The sequence below is a fragment of the Urocitellus parryii genome, chromosome 5 (assembly GCF_045843805.1).
Source record: "Urocitellus parryii isolate mUroPar1 chromosome 5, mUroPar1.hap1, whole genome shotgun sequence".
In the NCBI taxonomy this organism is placed as follows: domain Eukaryota; kingdom Metazoa; phylum Chordata; class Mammalia; order Rodentia; family Sciuridae; genus Urocitellus; species Urocitellus parryii.
Genome location: NC_135535.1, coordinates 60,098,730 through 60,118,380, shown reverse-complemented (window position 1 = coordinate 60,118,380; position 19,651 = coordinate 60,098,730). Strand labels below are relative to the sequence as shown.

The 19,651-nt window shown below is 33.3% G+C and overlaps 1 protein-coding gene, 1 non-coding gene and 1 pseudogene across 2 annotated transcripts; 1 reads left to right on the top strand and 2 right to left on the bottom strand.

The window, feature by feature from the left end:
• Window positions 1–6,175: 6,175 nt before the first annotated feature.
• On the bottom strand, window positions 6,176–7,144 carry LOC113176443 (olfactory receptor 9K2). The gene has a single exon (XM_026380916.2). The coding sequence runs from the start codon at window positions 7,115–7,117 to the stop codon at window positions 6,176–6,178; it is 942 nt and encodes a 313-aa protein (XP_026236701.1). The 5' UTR covers window positions 7,118–7,144.
• A 1,594-nt stretch (window positions 7,145–8,738) lies between these two features.
• Window positions 8,739–8,845, bottom strand: LOC113176445 (U6 spliceosomal RNA). Its single transcript, XR_003300067.1, has one exon. It is a non-coding gene; the product is annotated as a U6 spliceosomal RNA (small nuclear RNA).
• An 8,421-nt stretch (window positions 8,846–17,266) lies between these two features.
• Window positions 17,267–18,028, top strand: LOC113176425 (ubiquitin carboxyl-terminal hydrolase isozyme L5-like; annotated as a pseudogene).
• Window positions 18,029–19,651: the final 1,623 nt, after the last annotated feature.

Sequence of the window (19,651 nt, the reverse complement as noted above, 5' to 3'; positions counted from 1 at the left end):
GAGTGGTAAACCTCAAATCCCTAGAAAAGCAAGAAGATACTCATTCCAAAATCAGTAGAAGAGAGGAAATAATTGTCAGATCTGAAATTAATAAAATTGAGAAAAAATACAAAATATAGGTGCAAAAAGTGTTGGTTATTTGAAAAGATAAATGTAACTGAAAAAGCCTTAGCTAAACTTACCAAAAGAAAGGCAGAAAAGATTCAAATCTAATGAAATTAGATAAGAAAAAGGAGGTAACACCAAAAATACTTCAGAAATCTAGAGGATCTTTAGAAACTATTTTAAAATTTATACTCCAAACAACTAGAATATGTAGTAGATAGGGGAATTTCTAGATGCATGATATGCCCAAATTAATACATGAGGATATAGAAAACCTAAACAGACCAATATTAAGGAATGACATTGAGCAGCATTTAAAACCCTTTCAACAGCAACAACAGAAAAGCACAGAACCAGATAGATTCTCAGCTGACTTTTGCCAGACCTCTGAAGAGAAATGGATGATAATGTTTTTCAAAATTTTGCAAGAAATAGAAATGGAGGGAACACTTCCAAATTTATTCTATGATAAGAGTATCACTCTGATACCAAAACCAGACAAAAACATCTCAAGGAATGAAAATCACAGGCCAAATTCTTGCTGGAAAACAATGTAAAAATTCTTTTTTTTTTAAGAGAGAGAGAGAGAGAGAGAGAGTTTGATTTTTTGATATTTATTTTACAGCTTTTTGGTGAACACAACATCTTTATTTTATGTGGTGTTGGGGATCGAACCGGGGGCACTGCACATGCCAGGGAAGTGCGTTACCACTTGAGCCACATCCCAGCCCTATAAAAATTCTTAATAAAATATTAGCACATAAATTTAAAAATGCATTAAGAATATAGAAGACAATTATCAAAAAGTTTTCATTCCTGGGATGCAAGTTTTGTTCAACATATGCTAATCAATAAATGTAATTCACCACATAAATAGAATTGAGGACAAGAATCACAGAACAATCTCAATAGAAATAGAAAACATTTCAGACAAAATCCAGTATTGATTCATGCTAAAAATTTTGGAGAAACTAGTGATAGAAGAGACTTACCTCAACATTATAAAGGCTATATATTACCAACCCAAAGCCAATATCATACTGAACATAAGAAAACAATGCATTTCATCTAAAATCAGAAACAAGACAAGGATTTTCACTCTCAACACTGCTCTTCAATATAATTGTTGAAATTCTAATCTAGGCAATCATGTGTGAGAAGGAAACTAGGGGGATATAAACAGAAAAAACAAAGTCAAATTATTTTTTTATTTATGACACAATCCTATATGTAGAAGACTCTAAAAACCCAGCAGAAGATTTACATAATTGAAACATAAAGTCAGCAAAGTAGCATGATACATAGTCAACATACAAAATTCAATAGTTTTCTTATTTTCCAACAGTGAATCTGATGTGAAAAAAATAATTAGGGAAACTATCTCACTAACAATAACCACACACACACACACACACAAAAAATACTTGGGAATAAATCAAATGAAGGAGGTTAAAGACCAAACTTTACAATAAAAACTATAGAACAGTGAAGAAATAAATTGAAGAAGATCTCATGAAACACCTTCCATGTTTTTGGATAGGCAGAATTAATATTTTTAAAATGGCCATATTACCAAAATCACTGGACATATTAAATGCAATACCTATTAAAATACCATTGAAATTCTTCATAGACCTAGAACAAACAGTTCTAAAATTTATTTGGAAAAATAAAAGATCCAGAATAGCCAAAGAAATGTTGACAAAGAACAGTGCTGATGGATTCATCACAATACCTGATCAAATATTATACTACAGACTTACAAAAACAAAAACATCATGGTATTGGCAGTGAACATAAAGACAAATAGTGAAAAAAATATAACATAACATAGATAAACTCACATAGATATAGTTATCTGATATTTGGCAAAGTTGTCAAAACATATGTTGGAAACAAGTTAGCCTTTTAAACAACTGGTGCTGGAAAAAGTGAATATAGATATATCATCTGAAAATAGGAAAAAATCAAATTCTTTCTTTCTTATCTGTTTTCTTTTTATTTCTTTCTCATCTCTAATTGCTCTTTTAAAATGATTAAATACTCTAGGGACATAGTAATAATAAAAATAACTATGAACCTGAAACTGAAAAAAAAACAGACATAGACCAATGGAATAGAGTACAACACAGAGAGACAAAACCACAAAACTATAGTAATTTGACTCTTGAAGAAGATGCCAAAAATATACATTAGGGAAAAGACAGACTCTTTAGCAAATGGGGCTGGAAACAATGGATATCCTCATGCAGAAGAATGAAACTAGACCCTCACTAGTCACCTGCATACACACAGAAGACAATCATCTCCAAGTGGATCAAAGACATAGGTGTATGGTGTATGACTCCCAAATTTGCAAATGTTATTTTTAAAAAATAGGGGAAAGCTCCAAATTATAGGCAAAGGCAAGACTTCCTGAATAGAACTCCTATAGCTCAGGAAATGTTGAAGATTTATAAATGCAGTGACACCAAATTAAAAATCTTCTGTACATCAAATGAAACAACAGGGTGAAGAGACAGCCTATGCAATTGAGAAAAAATTTGCTCACTATTCTCTGGGAAGAGTATTCATACCAAGAATAAATATATGACTCAAAAAACACAATAGAAACAACAAAAAATTACAAATCACCTATTAAGTGAGCAAATTAACTACAGAGACATTTTTTCAAAAAAATAGTACAAATGACCAATAATTTTATAAAAAAATTTCAACATTTTTATCCATTAGGAAAATAAAAATCAAAATTACATCAAGATTTGATCTCACTTCAATCTGAATTGGAATCATCAAGAATACAAACATCACCCAAAATAGTCAAATTAATCCTTAGAAAGAAGAGTGAAGCAGGTAGCATCACTATACCAGGCCTTAAACTATACTGTAGAACAATAGAAACAAAAACTGCATAGTATTATCACCAAAATAGATATGTAGACCAATCATACAGAATAGAAGACACAGAGGCAAACCCACAGAAATACAGTAATCTCAGACTAGACAATGGTGCCAAAAACATATATTGGAGAAAAGATAGCCTCTTCAATAAATGATGCTGGTAAAACTGGAAATTCATATGCACACAAAAAACTCAACTCAAAGTGGATCAAGTACCTAGGATTTAGACCAGAGACCCTGTGCCTAATAGAAGAAAAAGTAGACACAAATCTTCATCATGTGGGATTAGATTCTGACTTTATTAATAAGAATCTACAGCACAAGAATTAAAACCAAGAATCAATAAATGGGATAGATTCAAAATATTTCTTCTCAGCAAAAGAAACAATCAGTGAGGTGAAGAGAGAGCCTACAGAATGAGAGCTAATCTTTACCATTAAAACTAAGAATCAATAAATGGGATAGATTCAAAATAAAAATCTTCTTCTCAGCAAAAAAAAAAAAACAACCAAACAAACAAAAAAAAATAATAATCAGTAAGGTGAAAGAGAGCCTACAGAATGAGAGCAAATCTTTACCACAAGTACAACAGATAGACCACTAATCTCTAGGATATATGAAGAACTCAAAAAACTTAACACTTAAAAAACATAAATAAATAAATAACCTAATCAATAAATGGGCCGAAGAACCGAACAGACACTTCTCTGAAGATGATATACAATTGATGAACAAATACATGAAAAAATATTCAACATTCTAGCAAATAGAAAAATATAAACCAAAACTACTATAAGATTTCATCTCAGTCTTGTCAGAATGGCAGCTATTAAGAATACAAAAAACAATAAGTTTTGGCCAGGATGTGGGGGAAAAGGCACACTCATATATTGCTGGTGGGATGGCAGATTAGTCCAACAAATCTGAAAAGCAGTATGGAGATTCCTTGGAAAACTTATAATGAAGCCACCAGTTGACCCAGCTATCCCACGCCTCACTTTATACCCATAGGACTTAAAAACAGCATACTACAGTGACATAGCCACATCAATGTTTATTGCAGCACAATTCACAATAGCTAAATTGTGGAACTAACCTAGATGCCCTTCAATAGCTGAACAGATAAAGAAACTGTGGTATATATACACAATGGAATATTACTCAGCATTAAAAGAATATAAAATCATGGCATTTGCAGGTAAATGGAGGGAGTTGGAGAATATCATGCTGACTGAAGAAAGCCAATTCCCCAAAACCAAAGGCTAGATGTTTTCTCTGATATGTCGATGCCAATCCAAAATGAGAGTGGGTGGGAGAATGGGATGATACAGGAACTTTGACTAGGGAAAAGGGGATGCAGAGGAAGAAAGGGGGTATGAGGGTAGGAAAGATGGTGGAATGACATGGACATCATTACCCTAAGTACATGTATGAAAACATGAATGGTGTGACTCTACTTTGTGTACAACCAGAGAAATGGAAAATTGTGCTCTATATGTATTTTATGAATTTAAATGCATTCTTCTGTCATGTATAACAAATTAGAATAAATAAGTAAATTTTTAAAATAGAATACAAATAATAATAAATGCTGGTGAGGATACAGGGAAAAGGAAACTACAAAAGGTTGGTTTGAATGTAAATAAGTACAGCCACTATGGAAATAAGTATGGAAGTTCCTAAAAATGAAAGATTAAAGTACCCATGATCCAGCTGTACCAGTGCTCAATATTTATGCAAAGAATTAAAGTCAGTGTACTTTTAACATATTTATCACAGTATAATTCTCAATAGCTAACTTAAACACTAGAAAGATTTGTTAGGAAAGTATAATAAAATATAAAAACATTGTTTAATACTATGACATACACACTGATTTTTTGACATAAAATGTTATTGGAGATCAATGAGTTTATCACACACAAAAAATGTTTCCCTAAGTATCCATCTATGCATGAATACATAAAGAAAATGTGGTATATATGCACAATGAGGTTTTAATCAGCCATAAAGATTGAAATGAACTCATTTTCAGGAAAATAGATGGAATTGGAGAACATAATATTAAGCAAAATAGGCCAAACTCAGAAAGAGAAGTATCAAATATTTTTATCACACAGATAATAGAAGGAAATAAAAGGACATAAGGAGACTATTAGGAAAGAGGAAAGAATTGGATCAGGTAAGTTAAAGAAAATACTGTATAATAAATTTGATAAAATGATATTGTATGTATGTACAGATGGGGCACACTGAAACATACTCTTCTGTAAAATTAATATGCACTAGTGGATAAACATTTTCCCCAGGAGGTTTCTTAGAGCTTTTTTAGTATCTTTATTTCTTACAGAGTAAATAAGAAGATTAATGTGGGAATGATCAGCATATACAATATGGAGGCCACACTCTGTTTTGATGACTCCCTTCATTCCTCTTTTAATTGTTCCTTGGCAATAATTAACCCAAGACAAAATTATAAAAATCTTAATTAAGGGAATGACTACTCAAAAGTATTTTCAGTTTCTATTTCCCTTCCAGTTTTTGAATTAGGATCCAGTAACTAAGTGCTTCAAAGTATCCAAAATTCCTGGCATGCTAGAAATCAAACTTTCCAAGTTAATGTACATAGTGTAACTATTTATAGTTGGATCATTACCATTATTAATTCCTTGGTGTTCAACACATATAAAATATTTAATCAAGGTGAAAATTTAATTACCACTACATATACTATTGGAACTAGCTATCTAGTTGAAAAATATAGTATTTAAAAAATAGGCATCTGTGAATTATCCATAATTGTAGGCATGAGGGAAGGACAAGCCCAAAGACTCATACTAGTTAAAGATTTGTTTGAACAGTATAATAAAATATGAAAACATTGTTCAACAGTATGGAATACACATTGATTCTGTGAAATAAAATGTAATTAGGGATCAGTGAGAGGGTTTATCCTGAAAATAATTCCCTAATCTCCAGAACATCTCTCATATCCAGGACTTTCAGGATTAATGATGTCTAAGAAGGGGAAAAAGGAACCTTGGGCAAGGGAACATCACCTGGAAAATTCTACTAACAGCACTTTTTTCATATTAAGAACAATATCATTAGTGGTCACAAGAGTTATGAAATAAATGCCACAATACAACTGTTGGAACAGAAATAATAATCATAGGATACCATTTTTTTTCTCTAGAAGTTTTTTAAGAGCCTCTTTGACATCTTTGTTTCTCAGGGAGTAAATCAAAGGGTTCAACATAGGTGTGACTAGGGAGTAACATAAGGAGGCCACTTTGCTCAGTTCAGGAAACCTGTCAGGGGTGAGGTACATGAAGAAGACAGCCCCGTACAGCACACTCACGACTCCCAGGTGGGAGCTGCAAGTGGAGAAGGCTTTCTTTCGGCCCTCAGTGGAGCGAATCTTTAGAACTGTGGACACAATATACATGTAAGAAACAATAATGACTATGATGGTTGGCAAGATAATGATGGTGGATAAGGTAAAAGATACCATATTGTGGACAAAGAGGTCAGAACAAGATAATCTCTGAAGTGGGCGACTATCACAGTAAAAGTGGTCAATGGCCCTAGAAGCACAAAAGGATAAACTGAATGTTGCACTAGTTTGAAGAACTGAGCTTACACAGCCAAAAAAATAGGACCCAGCCACCAACTTCATGCAAAGATGTGCTGACATCTGAACAGAATAGAGGAGTGGGTTGCAGATGGCAATGAAGCGATCATAAGCCATGGATGCCAGGAGAAATCCCTCAGTCACAATAAATAGTGCAAACAGAAAGACCTGGGCCACACATCCTGCAAAGGAGATAGACTTGCTTTCAGACCAGAAGTTGCTCATGGCCTTGGGTGCAATAACAGATGAATAGAAGAGGTCAATAAAAGACAGGTTGCCTAGGAAGAAATACATTGGTGTGTTCAACCTGGGGTCAGTCATGATAATGGCCATCATCCCAATATTCCCTAGAAGGATCATGACATAGACAAGCAGAAATATCAGGAAGAGGAGAAGATGGAGTTCTGGGCTGACCTCAAAGCCTATGAGAATGAAGTCACTAACTTCTGTGTGGTTGTTTCTTCCCTGGTCAACCATGCCAGAAACCTAAGGAGAGGCATAAGGCAAAACTCTTTTTTTGATTCTAGTATTTTAAGTGTAGAAATAGAATATTTACAGGTAAAATACTACACATGAAAGCATTTTCATATCAACAAGCAAGAGTTTGCACTCAATATCCCTAGGCTGCTGAAACTGTAATTCTATCAAGCACATTGGTCTTTGTATTTAAATCAAAATGTATAAGGCATTTTAGGAAGAAGCAGATTTTAATCATTTATTTTTATACTTCCTTAATTTTGGTCATAATTTTCAGCTAAAGAATTATCTCTATCTAGCATAGCAGTATTACATATATTCTAATATAGGAATATTATATATAATCATACCATGTTGTCTGTAGACATTATTTTATAACAATGTCAGTATTTGAATCATTACATGATAGTAACAAACAATTTAAAAAACATTTTTACCTTGTTCTACTTTGATCTACCTAGTTTCCTTGTTCATGCAGCAATCTTTGGAAGTATAAAAAAAAGACATGATTTATTAGCATGTTAAAATTTGTTGCATCAAACAAACTTTAAAGTTAGTAAAGCTAATTTATGTAAAGCTATTTTCAAACATAATGAATGAATTTCCTAAATAAATGTATTTTATTTTCTCTTTATGAAGTATTCATTTTCTTTAGTATTTGATTAATTTAAGAATTTAAAAATCTATTGGCTCTCTTTTTGAAGTGGGTCAATAAACTGGCAAAGAATTTAGTTCTTCCACTGCAAGAGATGTATTTCTAACAAGGCTGAGTCTATTAAGTTAAAGGGATCTCACTCTGTAGTCAGAGCAGGTAAACTTAAGTCAAAAATCTAAAAATTAGGCTGGGGATGTGGCTTAAGCGGTAATGCGCTCGCCTGGCATGCGTGCTGCCTGGGTTCGACCCTCAGCACCACATACAAAGATGTTGCATCCGCCAAAAACTAAAAAATAAATATTAAAAAATATTCTCTCCTCTCTCTCTCTCTCTCTCTCTCTCTCTCTCTCTCTCTCTCCCTCCCTCCCTCCCTCCCTCCCTCCCTCTCACTCTGTCTTTAAATTAAAAAAAAATCTAAAATTTTTTTTAATTCTGGTATATTTATGCATCTTAAAATGAAGAAAATGGAATAACCATGGATGTTTAATGACCTTTGCAATCTTCTGTCATCCAGGTTCCATGATTATCTGCCAGAATAGAAGTTGTCTTTGATGGCTTTAGTTATTTTTATTCTGTAAAACCTTTATACAGAGTATTTCATCATAGAGGATTTGCTCATCTCTGATGGAGTCCACTGAGAGAGGAATGATCATAAAGTCAATTATGTGCAGGCTCTTGGGCTATTGTCCATGAGGACTGCAGAAGCCTCAGATATAAACAAAGAGTTTAATAATAGTGAAAATAAATAGTTTTTTTTTTCAATCTCTGGTTGCATGCACCCTTTGAGAATTCTCTCTGGATTTTATTGAAAAGAAAATCTTTCTGGTTATTATCACAGCAAGTATTTGATAAACAAAGACAAATAGATTTAACGATTCTGTATTATTTAAAAATTATTTAAATTTTATGGCAACCTACTTTTGAATAAAATTTAAAAGCCCATTATTCTCCCTGAATTTTTGAAATATTTTAATTGAATTCTTCACAGATTTTTGTGTTATCCTTGCACAGGGGCCATGACAACATTCTCTGTATCATTCCAATTTTAGTATATGTGCTGCCCAAACATACACTCTTTAATATTTCTTATTGACCCATTTATTTCATAATATGGCAAATGCCTTTTAAATCACAAACTCAAAATCAGATGATGTTTTGCTAATTCATGTTTTTCCTTACTTAAATACTAAATAATTCAAAAAATATAATGAAAGATATGATAGCAATCAATATAGTCATAAAAAATTCCCCAGTAAAAATGTTTCTAAGAGATCAGAATTTATGGGTAAAAATTCCTTAGAAAATACTGTGTGACTGAGACGTGGATTAAAATCATGTCATATTAGTTTTAATGAGTTCAATATACTAAGTATATCTTTTCCCCATAAGTATTCCCATAAGTTAATCACAAGGCTATTTTAGAAAATTATTTTTAATTAAAAAAATATTTCTTCAAGTTCTCTGAAAAATTTTCAGTATAATGAGAAGGATATTGACCCACAGGAGCCCAGCCTCTGGCACAGGATTGTCCCCTTTCAACCATCAGACTACTGCAGGAGCCCAGGCCCAGCCCAGATCTTCCCACACCCTGGTGGGATCCAGGCTCCCAATAGGCTCAGGTCCATCCCCTCCACTGGTAGACAGACACCCACCTGAGACCAGTCTCCAGCACAGGATCACCTCTTCTGATCAGCAGACTACCCCTGGAGGCCAGACCCAGCCCACATCCACCCACACCAACTTGTGCAGAACCCAAGTTCAGAGTAGGTCTGAGTTTCTCCCCTACACCTGGGAGCCTAAGCCTAACTCACTTCCATCTTGGGACACTGCAGTAATTGCCATAACCTTCCCCACACAGTAACTCCTAACTTTTGACAGCAGAAAGGGCCTAGAAGGAGCTGCATCTCAGAGCAGGCAACCCAAAGAGAGTGTGAGGCCCACCCTTTCAGCCCTATCTCTGTAAGAATTGCTTCCATCTTGGGGCACCTTAACTACTATCTCTGCTATTGCCACCACCAATTTTAGATGCAGTAACATATATTGAGAGACAACAGCAGGGTCTGGAAGCCCAACATCAAGGTGAGGTACAGACAATCTGCATGGGTACTATAAGAATATAGAGACGAAATTGTAATATGTCAGATCCACACTGCAAAAAAGGAAGACACATAGACAACATGAAAAAACAAGGGAGAAAAGTGTCTCAAACAAAACAGGACACTATAATAACAGAACCCATGGACAGTGAATTTGATGAAATGTCAGAGAAGGAGTTCAGAAGGTTCATAATTCAAATAATCTGTGAATTAAAGAATGATCTAAATGAGCAAAAATTTATCACTCCAACAAAGAGATAAGATAGCAAATACAGGTAGCAAACGATTACTTTAAGAGAGAGATAAAGAATCTGGAAAAAAACAGTCAGAAAATCTTGAAATGAAGGATACAATAAACCAAATAAAAAACTCAATAGAAAGCATAACCAACAGACTAGATCATGTGAAAGAAAGAATATCAGATAATGAAGACAAAGTATATAATCTGGAAAATAAAATGGATCACACAGTGAAGATAGTAAGAAACCGTGAACTGAACATCTAAGAATTATGGGACAGCATCAAAAGGCCAAATCTAAGAGTTATTGGAATAGAGAAGGCACAGAGTTTTAAACCAAAGGAATAATGAGATAATATCAGAAAATTTCCCAAGCATGAAGAACAAATTGGAAAACCAAATACCAGAGGCTTACAGGACACCAAATGTACAAAATTACAACAGATCTACACCAAGGTACATTATAATGAAAATGTCTAGCATATAGAATAAGGATAGAATATTAACAGCTGCAAGAGAGAGGAATCAGAACAGACATAGGAAGAGACCAATTTGTATCTCAGCAGATTTTTCAACCCAGACCCTCAAAGCCAGGAGATCATGGAACAACATCTACCAAGCTCTGAAATAAAATGGATGCTGACCAAGAATCTTATATCCAGCAAAAATAATCTTTAGCTTTGATGATTAAATAAAAACCTCCCTGATAAACAAAAGTTAAAAGAATTTACAACTAGAAAGCCTATACTACGAACATCCTCAGCAAAATGTTTCATGAATAGGAAATAAAGAACAGTGAAAATCAGTAGAAGTAGATATTACACTAAAGGAAAATCTAATCATAGAAAAAAACCAAGTCATATTCAATATGAAAAATAAATAAAAATGGCTGGAAATACAAATCATGTCTCAATAATAAACTTCAATGTTAATGCTTAAACTCACCAATCAAAAGACACAGACTAGCAGATTTGATCCAAAAAAAGACCCAATTATATGCTGCCTCCACAAGACTCATCTCATAAGAAAAAACATCCACAGACTGAAAGTAAAGCAATGAAAAAAATCATACCACTCACGTGGACTGTGAAAGCAAGCAGGGGTTTCCATCCTCATATCAAATAAAGTAGTCTCCAAACTAAAGTCAATCAAAAAGTATAAAGAAGGACACCACAAATTGCTCAAGGGAACCATATACCAACAAGATTTAAAAATTACAAGTCTAATTGTAAATATGTATGCCCCAAACAATGGAGCATCTACATTCATCAAACTTTTCTCAAGTTCAAGAGTAAAATAGAAAACAACACATTAATTTTGGGTGTCTTTAACACACCTCTTTCATCAATAGATAGATCTTCCAAACAAAAGCTGAACAAAGAAACTGTAGAACTCAATAATAAAAATAATAACTTAGACTTACCTGACATATATAGAATATTTCATTCTTCAGTGAGAGAATACATTTTCTTCTCAGCATCACATGGATCCATCTCTAAAATAGACCATATATTATGCCACAAAGCAACTCTTAGCTAATGTAAAAAGGTAGAGATACTACCCTGCATTCTATCAGATCATAATGGGATGAAATTAGAAATCAATTATAAAATAAGAAACAAAAGCTATTCCAACACCTGGAGACTAAATAAAATACTACTGAATGAACAATAGGTTGCAAAAGACATCAAAGAGGAGATTAAAAAAATTAGAGGTGAATGAGAACACTGATACAACATATCAAAATATCTGGGACACTATGAAGGCAGTTCTAAGAGGAAAGTTCATTGCATGGAATTCATTCCTTAAAAGAAGAAAAAGTCAAAATGAATGAGTTAACATTACATCTCAAAGCCGTATAAAAGGAAGAACAAATCAACTCCAAAAGCAGTAGAACAGAGGAAATAATTAAAATTAGAGCTGAGACCAACAAAATTGAAACAAAACAAACAATTGAAAAAATTGACAGAGCAAAAATTTGGTTCTTTGCAAAAATAAATAAAATTGACAGATCCTTAGAGAAAGAGAGAGAAAACTCAAATTACTAAGATACATGATGAAAAAGTAAATATCACAACAGAAACTACAAAAATACAGAACATAATTAGAAATTATTTTGAAAACTTGTACTTTAATAAAATAGAAAATATTAAAGGCATTGACAAATTTTTAGAGTCATATAATTTTCCCAAATTGAAACACAATGATATCCAGAATTTAAACAGATAAATTTCAAGCAATGAAATAAAAGACAACATCAAAAATCTACCAACCAAGAAAAGCCCAGGACCTATGGATATGCAGCCAAGTTCTACAAAACCTTTAAAGAAGAACTAATACCAATACTCTTCAATTTGTTTCAGGAAATAGAAAAAGAGGCAGCATGCCAAACTCATTCTATGGGTCCAATATCACTCTGATTACCAAAAAAGGCAAAGACACATCAAAGAAACAAAACTTCAGACCAATATCTCTAATGCACATAGATGCAAAAATTCTGAATAAAATCCTGGCAAAATGAATACAAAGACATATCAAAAAGATTGTGCACCATGATCAAGTGGGATTCATCCCAGGGAGGCAAGGTTGTTTAACATATGGAAATAAATAAATGTAATTTATCACATCAATATACTTAAAGATAAGAATCATATGATCATCACAATAGATGCAGAAAAAGCACTGGACAAAATACAGTACCCCATCATGTTCAAATCCTAGAAAATTTAGGGATAACAGGAACATATCTCAACATCATAAGTGGAATGAAATTCCCCAGGACAACATCATTTTAAATGTAGAAAAATTGAAAGCATTCCCTCTAAAAATTGGAATAAGACAGAGATGCTCTCTTTTACAACTTGTATGTAACATATTTTTGAAATACCGGCCAGGCCAGGGAAATTAGACAAAAGAAATTAAACGGATACACATAGAAAAAAAAAATGTCACTAAATTTGCTGATGACATGATTCTATACCTAGAATGCCTTAGACCAGCTGGGCTAAATAACCTAGAGGTGACAAGCAACTTGAAGGTTGAAGCGGGAACTACTTTATTGTGAGTGAACTCAGCATGAACTGAGCGAGAACTCAAAATAGCGGGGAACCAAGATAGCAGGAGCCCCTTCTCTGCAAGACAGCAGAGGTACATATAAACAACTAATTACACAAAGCTTAACTTAAGTAACATCATCTACATACAGCAGTCAGTCATTAAGGAATCCTCATCATCTTAATGACTCGCTGGCATTACATCACAAACCACTCCTCCTGGCAAAGTGCCAGGCACCATCTTGACTTGATTTGCATCCCCAACACTAGAAGAATCTAAAAGTTCCACCAGAAAACTTCTAAAACTAGTAAATGAATTCAGCAAAGTAGCAGGATATAAAATCAATACCCACAAATCAAAGGCATTTCTGTATATCAGTGACAAATCCTCTGAAAGGGAAATGAGAAAAACTACCCCATTCTCAGTAGTCTAAAAAAAAAAAAAAACACAAACAAACAAAAAACTTGGAAATTAACCTAATGAAATAGGTGAAAAATCTATATAATGAAAATTACAGAAAGAAGTCAAAGAAGAGCTTAGAAGATGGAAAGATCTAACTTGCTCTTGGAAAAGCAGAATTAGTATTATCAAAATGACCATACCACCAAAAACATTATACAGATTTAATGTAATTCCAATCATTATATCAATGACATTTCTTATAGTAATAGAAAAAAACAGTCATGAAATTCATCTGAAAAAATAAAAGACCCAGAATAGCTAAAGCAATCCTTAGCAGAAAGAGTGAAGCATCACTATACCAGATCTTAAACTATACTATAGAGCAATAGTAACAAAAACAGCATGGTATTGGCTCCAAAACAGACTGGTAGACTAATAGTACAGAATACAGGATACAGAGACTAACCCACAAAATTACAATTATCTTATATTAGACAAAGGTGTCAAAAAATGCATTGGAGCAAAAATAGCCTCTTCAACAAATGGAGCTGGGAAAACTGGAAATCCATATTTAAAAAAATGAAATTAAACCCTGATCTCTCACCATGTCAAAAAATTATCTCAAAATGTATCAAGGACCTAGGAATAAAACCAAGTACCCTGAATCTAATAGAAGAAAAAGTAGGCCCTAATCTCTATCATGTGGGGTTAGGCCCCAACTTCCTTAATAAACTCCTTTGGCATAAGAATTAAAATCAAGAATCAATGACTGTGGTGGATTCAAACTAAAAAAGCTTCTCAGCAAAAGAAACAATCTGTGAGGTGAATAGAGAGCCTACATCTTGGGAGCAAATATTTACCACTCACACAACAGATAGAGCACTAGTCAGTAGAGTATATAAAGAACTCACAAAGCTAAGCAGCAAAACAACAAATAACCCAATCAATAAATAGGCCAAGGACCTGAAGAGACAGTTCTCAGAAGATGGTATATAATCAATCAACAAATATATGAAAAAAATGCTCATCATCGCTAGCAATTAGAGAAATGCAAATCAAAACTAAGATTCCATCTCACTCCAGTCAGAATGGCAGCTATTATGAAGACAAACCACAATAAGTGTGGGTGAGGATGTGGGTAAAAGGCACACACATACATTGCTGGTGGGACTGCAGCCAATATGGAAAGCAGTATGGAGATTTCTTAGAAAATTGGGAATGGAGCCACCCTTCGACCCATCTACCCCACTCCTTGGTCTATATTCAAATGGCTTAAAAACAGCATACTACAGGGATACAGATACATCAATGTTTATAGCAGCACAATTCATAATAGCTAAATTGTGAAACTAACATAGATGCTCTTCAATAGATGAATGGATAAAAAAATGTGGCATATATACACAATGGAATATTACTTGGCAATAAAAGATAATAAAATAATGTCATTTCCAGGTAAATGGATGGAGTTAGAGAAGCTAATGCTATGTGAAGTTAGCCAATCCCAAAAAACCAAATGCCAATTTTTCCTTTGATATAAGAAGGCTGATTCATAGTGGGATAGGGAGAGGGAGCATGGGAGGAATAGACAAACTCTAGATAGGGCAGAGTATTTGGAGGGGAAGGGAAGGGTTATGGGGTAATTAATGATGGTGGAATGTGATAATCATTATTATCTGTAGTACTTGTATGAAGACACGAGTTTGTGTGAGTATACTATGGGTACAACCAGAGATATGAAAAATTGAGGTCTATAAATGTAATAAGAATTGTAATGTGTTAAACTGTTATATATAAATAAAAATAAATAAATAAAAAGAAATGTAATTCACATAATTAAATTGAATAAAATTTATTATTATACATATAAAAATAAATTTATATTTAATATAAATAAAATTTAATATAAGAGCTTCATACAAGTGAATTATTTTTGAGCAAATTGTATGTGAATGGTTGTATGTTATGTTGTTTAAGATAATGTTAATAATGACACTTTATTAAGCACTTGGAAAGAGAGTGGCATGTTTCTAGGAACTTCTAAAGCCTCATCTTAATAAATATCAGATTCTCATTTTAAATGCAGGAAACACTGGGGGTTTACTTTCTGATTTAAATCCATACACAAAGCAATCAGGAAAACGGTATAATTCATGCATGTTAAATAATGTGAGATAATTTCTGGTAAATATTTTAATAAATAAATTATGTGATATTTTAGAACACAAAATATAATATGATAAGAATAAAAACTAAAGGGACAGCAAAAGAAGAGAAGATTTATCATAGGCTTAGGACAAAAACATGCTCACATTTAGCAATTATTATAGAATTGATCATAAATCTGGTAGGGTAAACAGGTGAAAATCCAACCTTCTATCATCATCAATGATAACATTGCCTGGACAATTTCTCATCATAAAAATTTTAGAACATTTCATGCAGAATCAGCCTTTTTGCTCACAATATCCATCAAACCTAACATAAGATAATTAATGATAACCTGTATAATAATGATAGAAGTAATGGAAATTTCTCTAACAATTCCGGTACTTATCAGAAACTTTTAATACAACATCCCAAGTGAATGTCAGTGTTGGAAATTTATGATTCTGGTTTGTGATATTAGAGAAGTAGACTTATCCCGTAATTTCAAGGTGTAATCTCTGAAATATTGAATTCTCAACATCTACTTCACTTTGTTCATTCACTATAAATTACAAATAACACTACTTATTTTTTAAGGGAATTTATAAAATAAATCATGCATATGATTTGCTTAATACAAAAATAAAGTAAGTAGAATATTATCACAAGAGATGTTATTTCTTACCCTTACTATTATAAACTCTAAAGTCATTTCTAGACTCTCAATTTGAGTTCTCCAGAAAGTTAAGTTAAACTCTCACCAATTTATCGTAATTGCAGTCATTTTTTTCATGTGCAAATTTTTTTATTAGTGCATATTAATTATACAGAATCATGGGATTCATTATGGTATTTTGTACATGCTTATAACATGATTTAATCTAATTGATTTTCTTTTTCTTGTTAAGTTTTACATTTTATGTTCTCTTACTCTCATATGTATATAATTTTGGAGTTATTTAATATACCGAAAGAAAAATACCTTGCAATAATGAAAAATATTAATTATATATACCTCATAAAATTGTTGAAAGAATTAAATGAGCCCCTAGGTTTTATTGAAAAAAGTTGTATCAAAAACTACACTCTAGATTCGTAGGTAATGGAAACTGTTTCAAGAATTAGTGCTCCCCTGTGGGTTTGCTGAGACCCACCGCAGCTGGTTCTGGGGGCAGCGGAGAAGGCCAGTGAACCGTGCAAGCCCCAGGAGTGGTGCCTCATGGAAAGACTCTCCTGGGTCTTTACTGAGCTCATTCAAGGATTCGGTTGCCAAGGGGCCCAAGTAGAAGAAATATGGAGTTTAGAACCTGAGAATTTTGAAAAATTAAAACAGGTTCATGGCTTAATTTTTCTTCTCAAGTGGCAGCTAGAAGAACCAGGATTCACTGTGTTAAGGAGTTCAGACTTGACAAGATATATTTCACAAACCCAGTAATTAAAAATGCATGTGCAACTCAAGCCATTGTCAGTGGGTATTGAACCGTACCCATCAATATGTCCATTTAGGAGAGGCATTATCAGAGTTTAAAGAATTTTCACAAAGTTTTGATGCAGTTATGAAAGGTTTGGCCCTCAGCAATTCGGATGTGATTCGACAGATACATCACAGTTTTTTTAGACAGCAAACGTTTGAATTTGATGCAAAGACATCAGCCAAAGAAGATGCTTTTCACTTTTTTAGTTATGTTCCTGTTAATGGAAGACTGTATGAATTGGATGGACTAAGAGAAGAACCAATTGATTTAGTTGCATACAATCAAGCTGATGGGATCAGAGCAGTATCGCCAGTCAGAGAAAAAAGAACACAAAAGTACAGTGAAGATAAAATTGGATTTAACTTAATGGTCATGTGTCTGACAGAAAAATGATGCATCAGCAGAAGGTAGCAAAGTTACAAAGTAAACTTGCAGAGGAACCTATGGACACAGATCAGGGTAGTAATATGTTAAATGCTATTCAATCAGAAGTTGCCAAAAATCAGATGATTATTGAAGAAGAAGTACAATTTTTTTTGAGAGAGAGAGAATTTTAATATTTATATTTTTAGTTTTCTGCGGACACAACATCTTTGTATGTAGTGCTGAGGATGAAACCCTGACCTCACGCAGGCCAGGCGAGCGCGCTACCGCTTGAGCCACATCCCCAGCCCCAGTACAAAATTTAAAAAGATAGAAGATTGAAAAATCAGAAGAAAGAATAATTATCTGCCTTGCATAATGGAATTGTTCAAGACTTTAGCAGAACACCAGCAGTTAAAACCTCTTATAGAAAAGGCAAAAGAAAAATAGAATGCAGAGAAAGCTCAGGAAAGCAAATGAAGAGAATACTTTGGGATGTGCACAAATTTCTGCTTTTACACTTATTTTCACAGCAACACAAAGTATGAGGAACTTTGAGCAACATCCTATTTGACTTAGTGCATGTTTGCCAATAGTACCAGTCTGCCTTGTCTTTAATGCATGATTAATAAATGTTTTCCTTACTTGAATCATATGTATACAGTGAGTATTAAACATAAGTGTTATTGAGAATGCTTGCCCAGATTCCATTCTTTTAGCCATTGGATCTGAGAACTGTTGTTGGTATTCTGAATATAGAACTACACTAATGAAACTAAAAAATGCACAAATGATATTTTTTACCTGTAATTGTTCTAACTCATCTTTTTTTTTAGCAAAAATACTTTTGATTTTTAAATGTCAGATCTTCACTTCTTATCATTAATAAAAAATCAGTATTTCCATCTTTTGTATATATTTTGAGGCTCTTATAACTGAACTTTTTTCTCTTATACCACTTATTTGATTTTAATGGAGGTCATTTGAAAAGAGCATGACTGCAGTTTCTAGTAATTTCCATTGCTATCAGTAGAAAAATATGGTTATGCATTGTAATTTTATTTTAGCAAACCTTCTTCAAGTATTTTGTAGGGAATCTGACCATGGGAATATACAGGGAAGTATTCCGCTGGTGAGCAAATTCCTGCTGGGCAACTGGCTCTGTTTCCCACACTTTAGAAAGCCCTGCAGAAGATAACTAATACATGTGCTGTGTCTAGCTGCTGTAGCAATGCCACTAAAGTCATATCAGCCTTGCCCTTGATCTCAGGCACACAGCTCCTGGGAATAAAGGAACTCTCTTGTTAGACAACCACAATGTTTTACTGAGCCTAAACCTATCCTCATAACAGAAACTTTATACAATGGATTTTCTTGAGAGCTACACAAAACTTCTAATATTGCACATTACAACTTAATATGTAACTGAGAAATAAACTGCATAATGCTGCCTAATGACACAATGAAAAATATGTACTAATGATGCCAATGACCTAAAGTAACCTGTTGATATAAATAAAGCTTGACAGCTTGGCCTCTCTGCCTTTTTTGCCACTTCTTTTCCTGTCTCTGCATCTTGTCTCTGTGTATCCTTTTATTTTCTTAGTGTTTGGGTTATTTTTTAAAACATATTATAGAATTATTGTAGGAAGATCTTAATAATATGCCTCAAAACAAAATTTTAAATTAAGAACAAATTGCAATGCTTAAAGAGTTTTGGTGTTACTCTCAATTTGGCAAACTTTTCAAGCTGATCAGGTGTGTTTTTATGGAAAATTTGAGGCTTGTGTGTTTTAAGAAATGATGGTAGTGATTATAGAGAGTCCTTCTACACCAATGTGAACAAAATTAGTATAGATCAGTTTCCAAGAGCCATGTAATGTACAATTTGCTCACAAAGGATTTCTTGGGGGAGTAAGGGGTTTATTTTGGTTTTTATTTTATAAAATACTACTGAACTGTATTCAAGCTTACAATTTTCTTTTCCAAGATAAATGCTAAAGGAAATTTTATAAAGATTTTTTTGTAAAGGAAATAATGTACTATTTTCTTTACCAAGTACACTTTTTAAAATTGATTTGTGACTTTTTAACATTATATTAT

What these genes read in the sequence shown, in the direction of transcription:
- LOC113176443 (XM_026380916.2), bottom strand. Translation starts at nt 7,117, where the DNA reads ATGGTTGACCAGGGAAGAAACAACCACACAGAAGTTAGTGACTTCATT.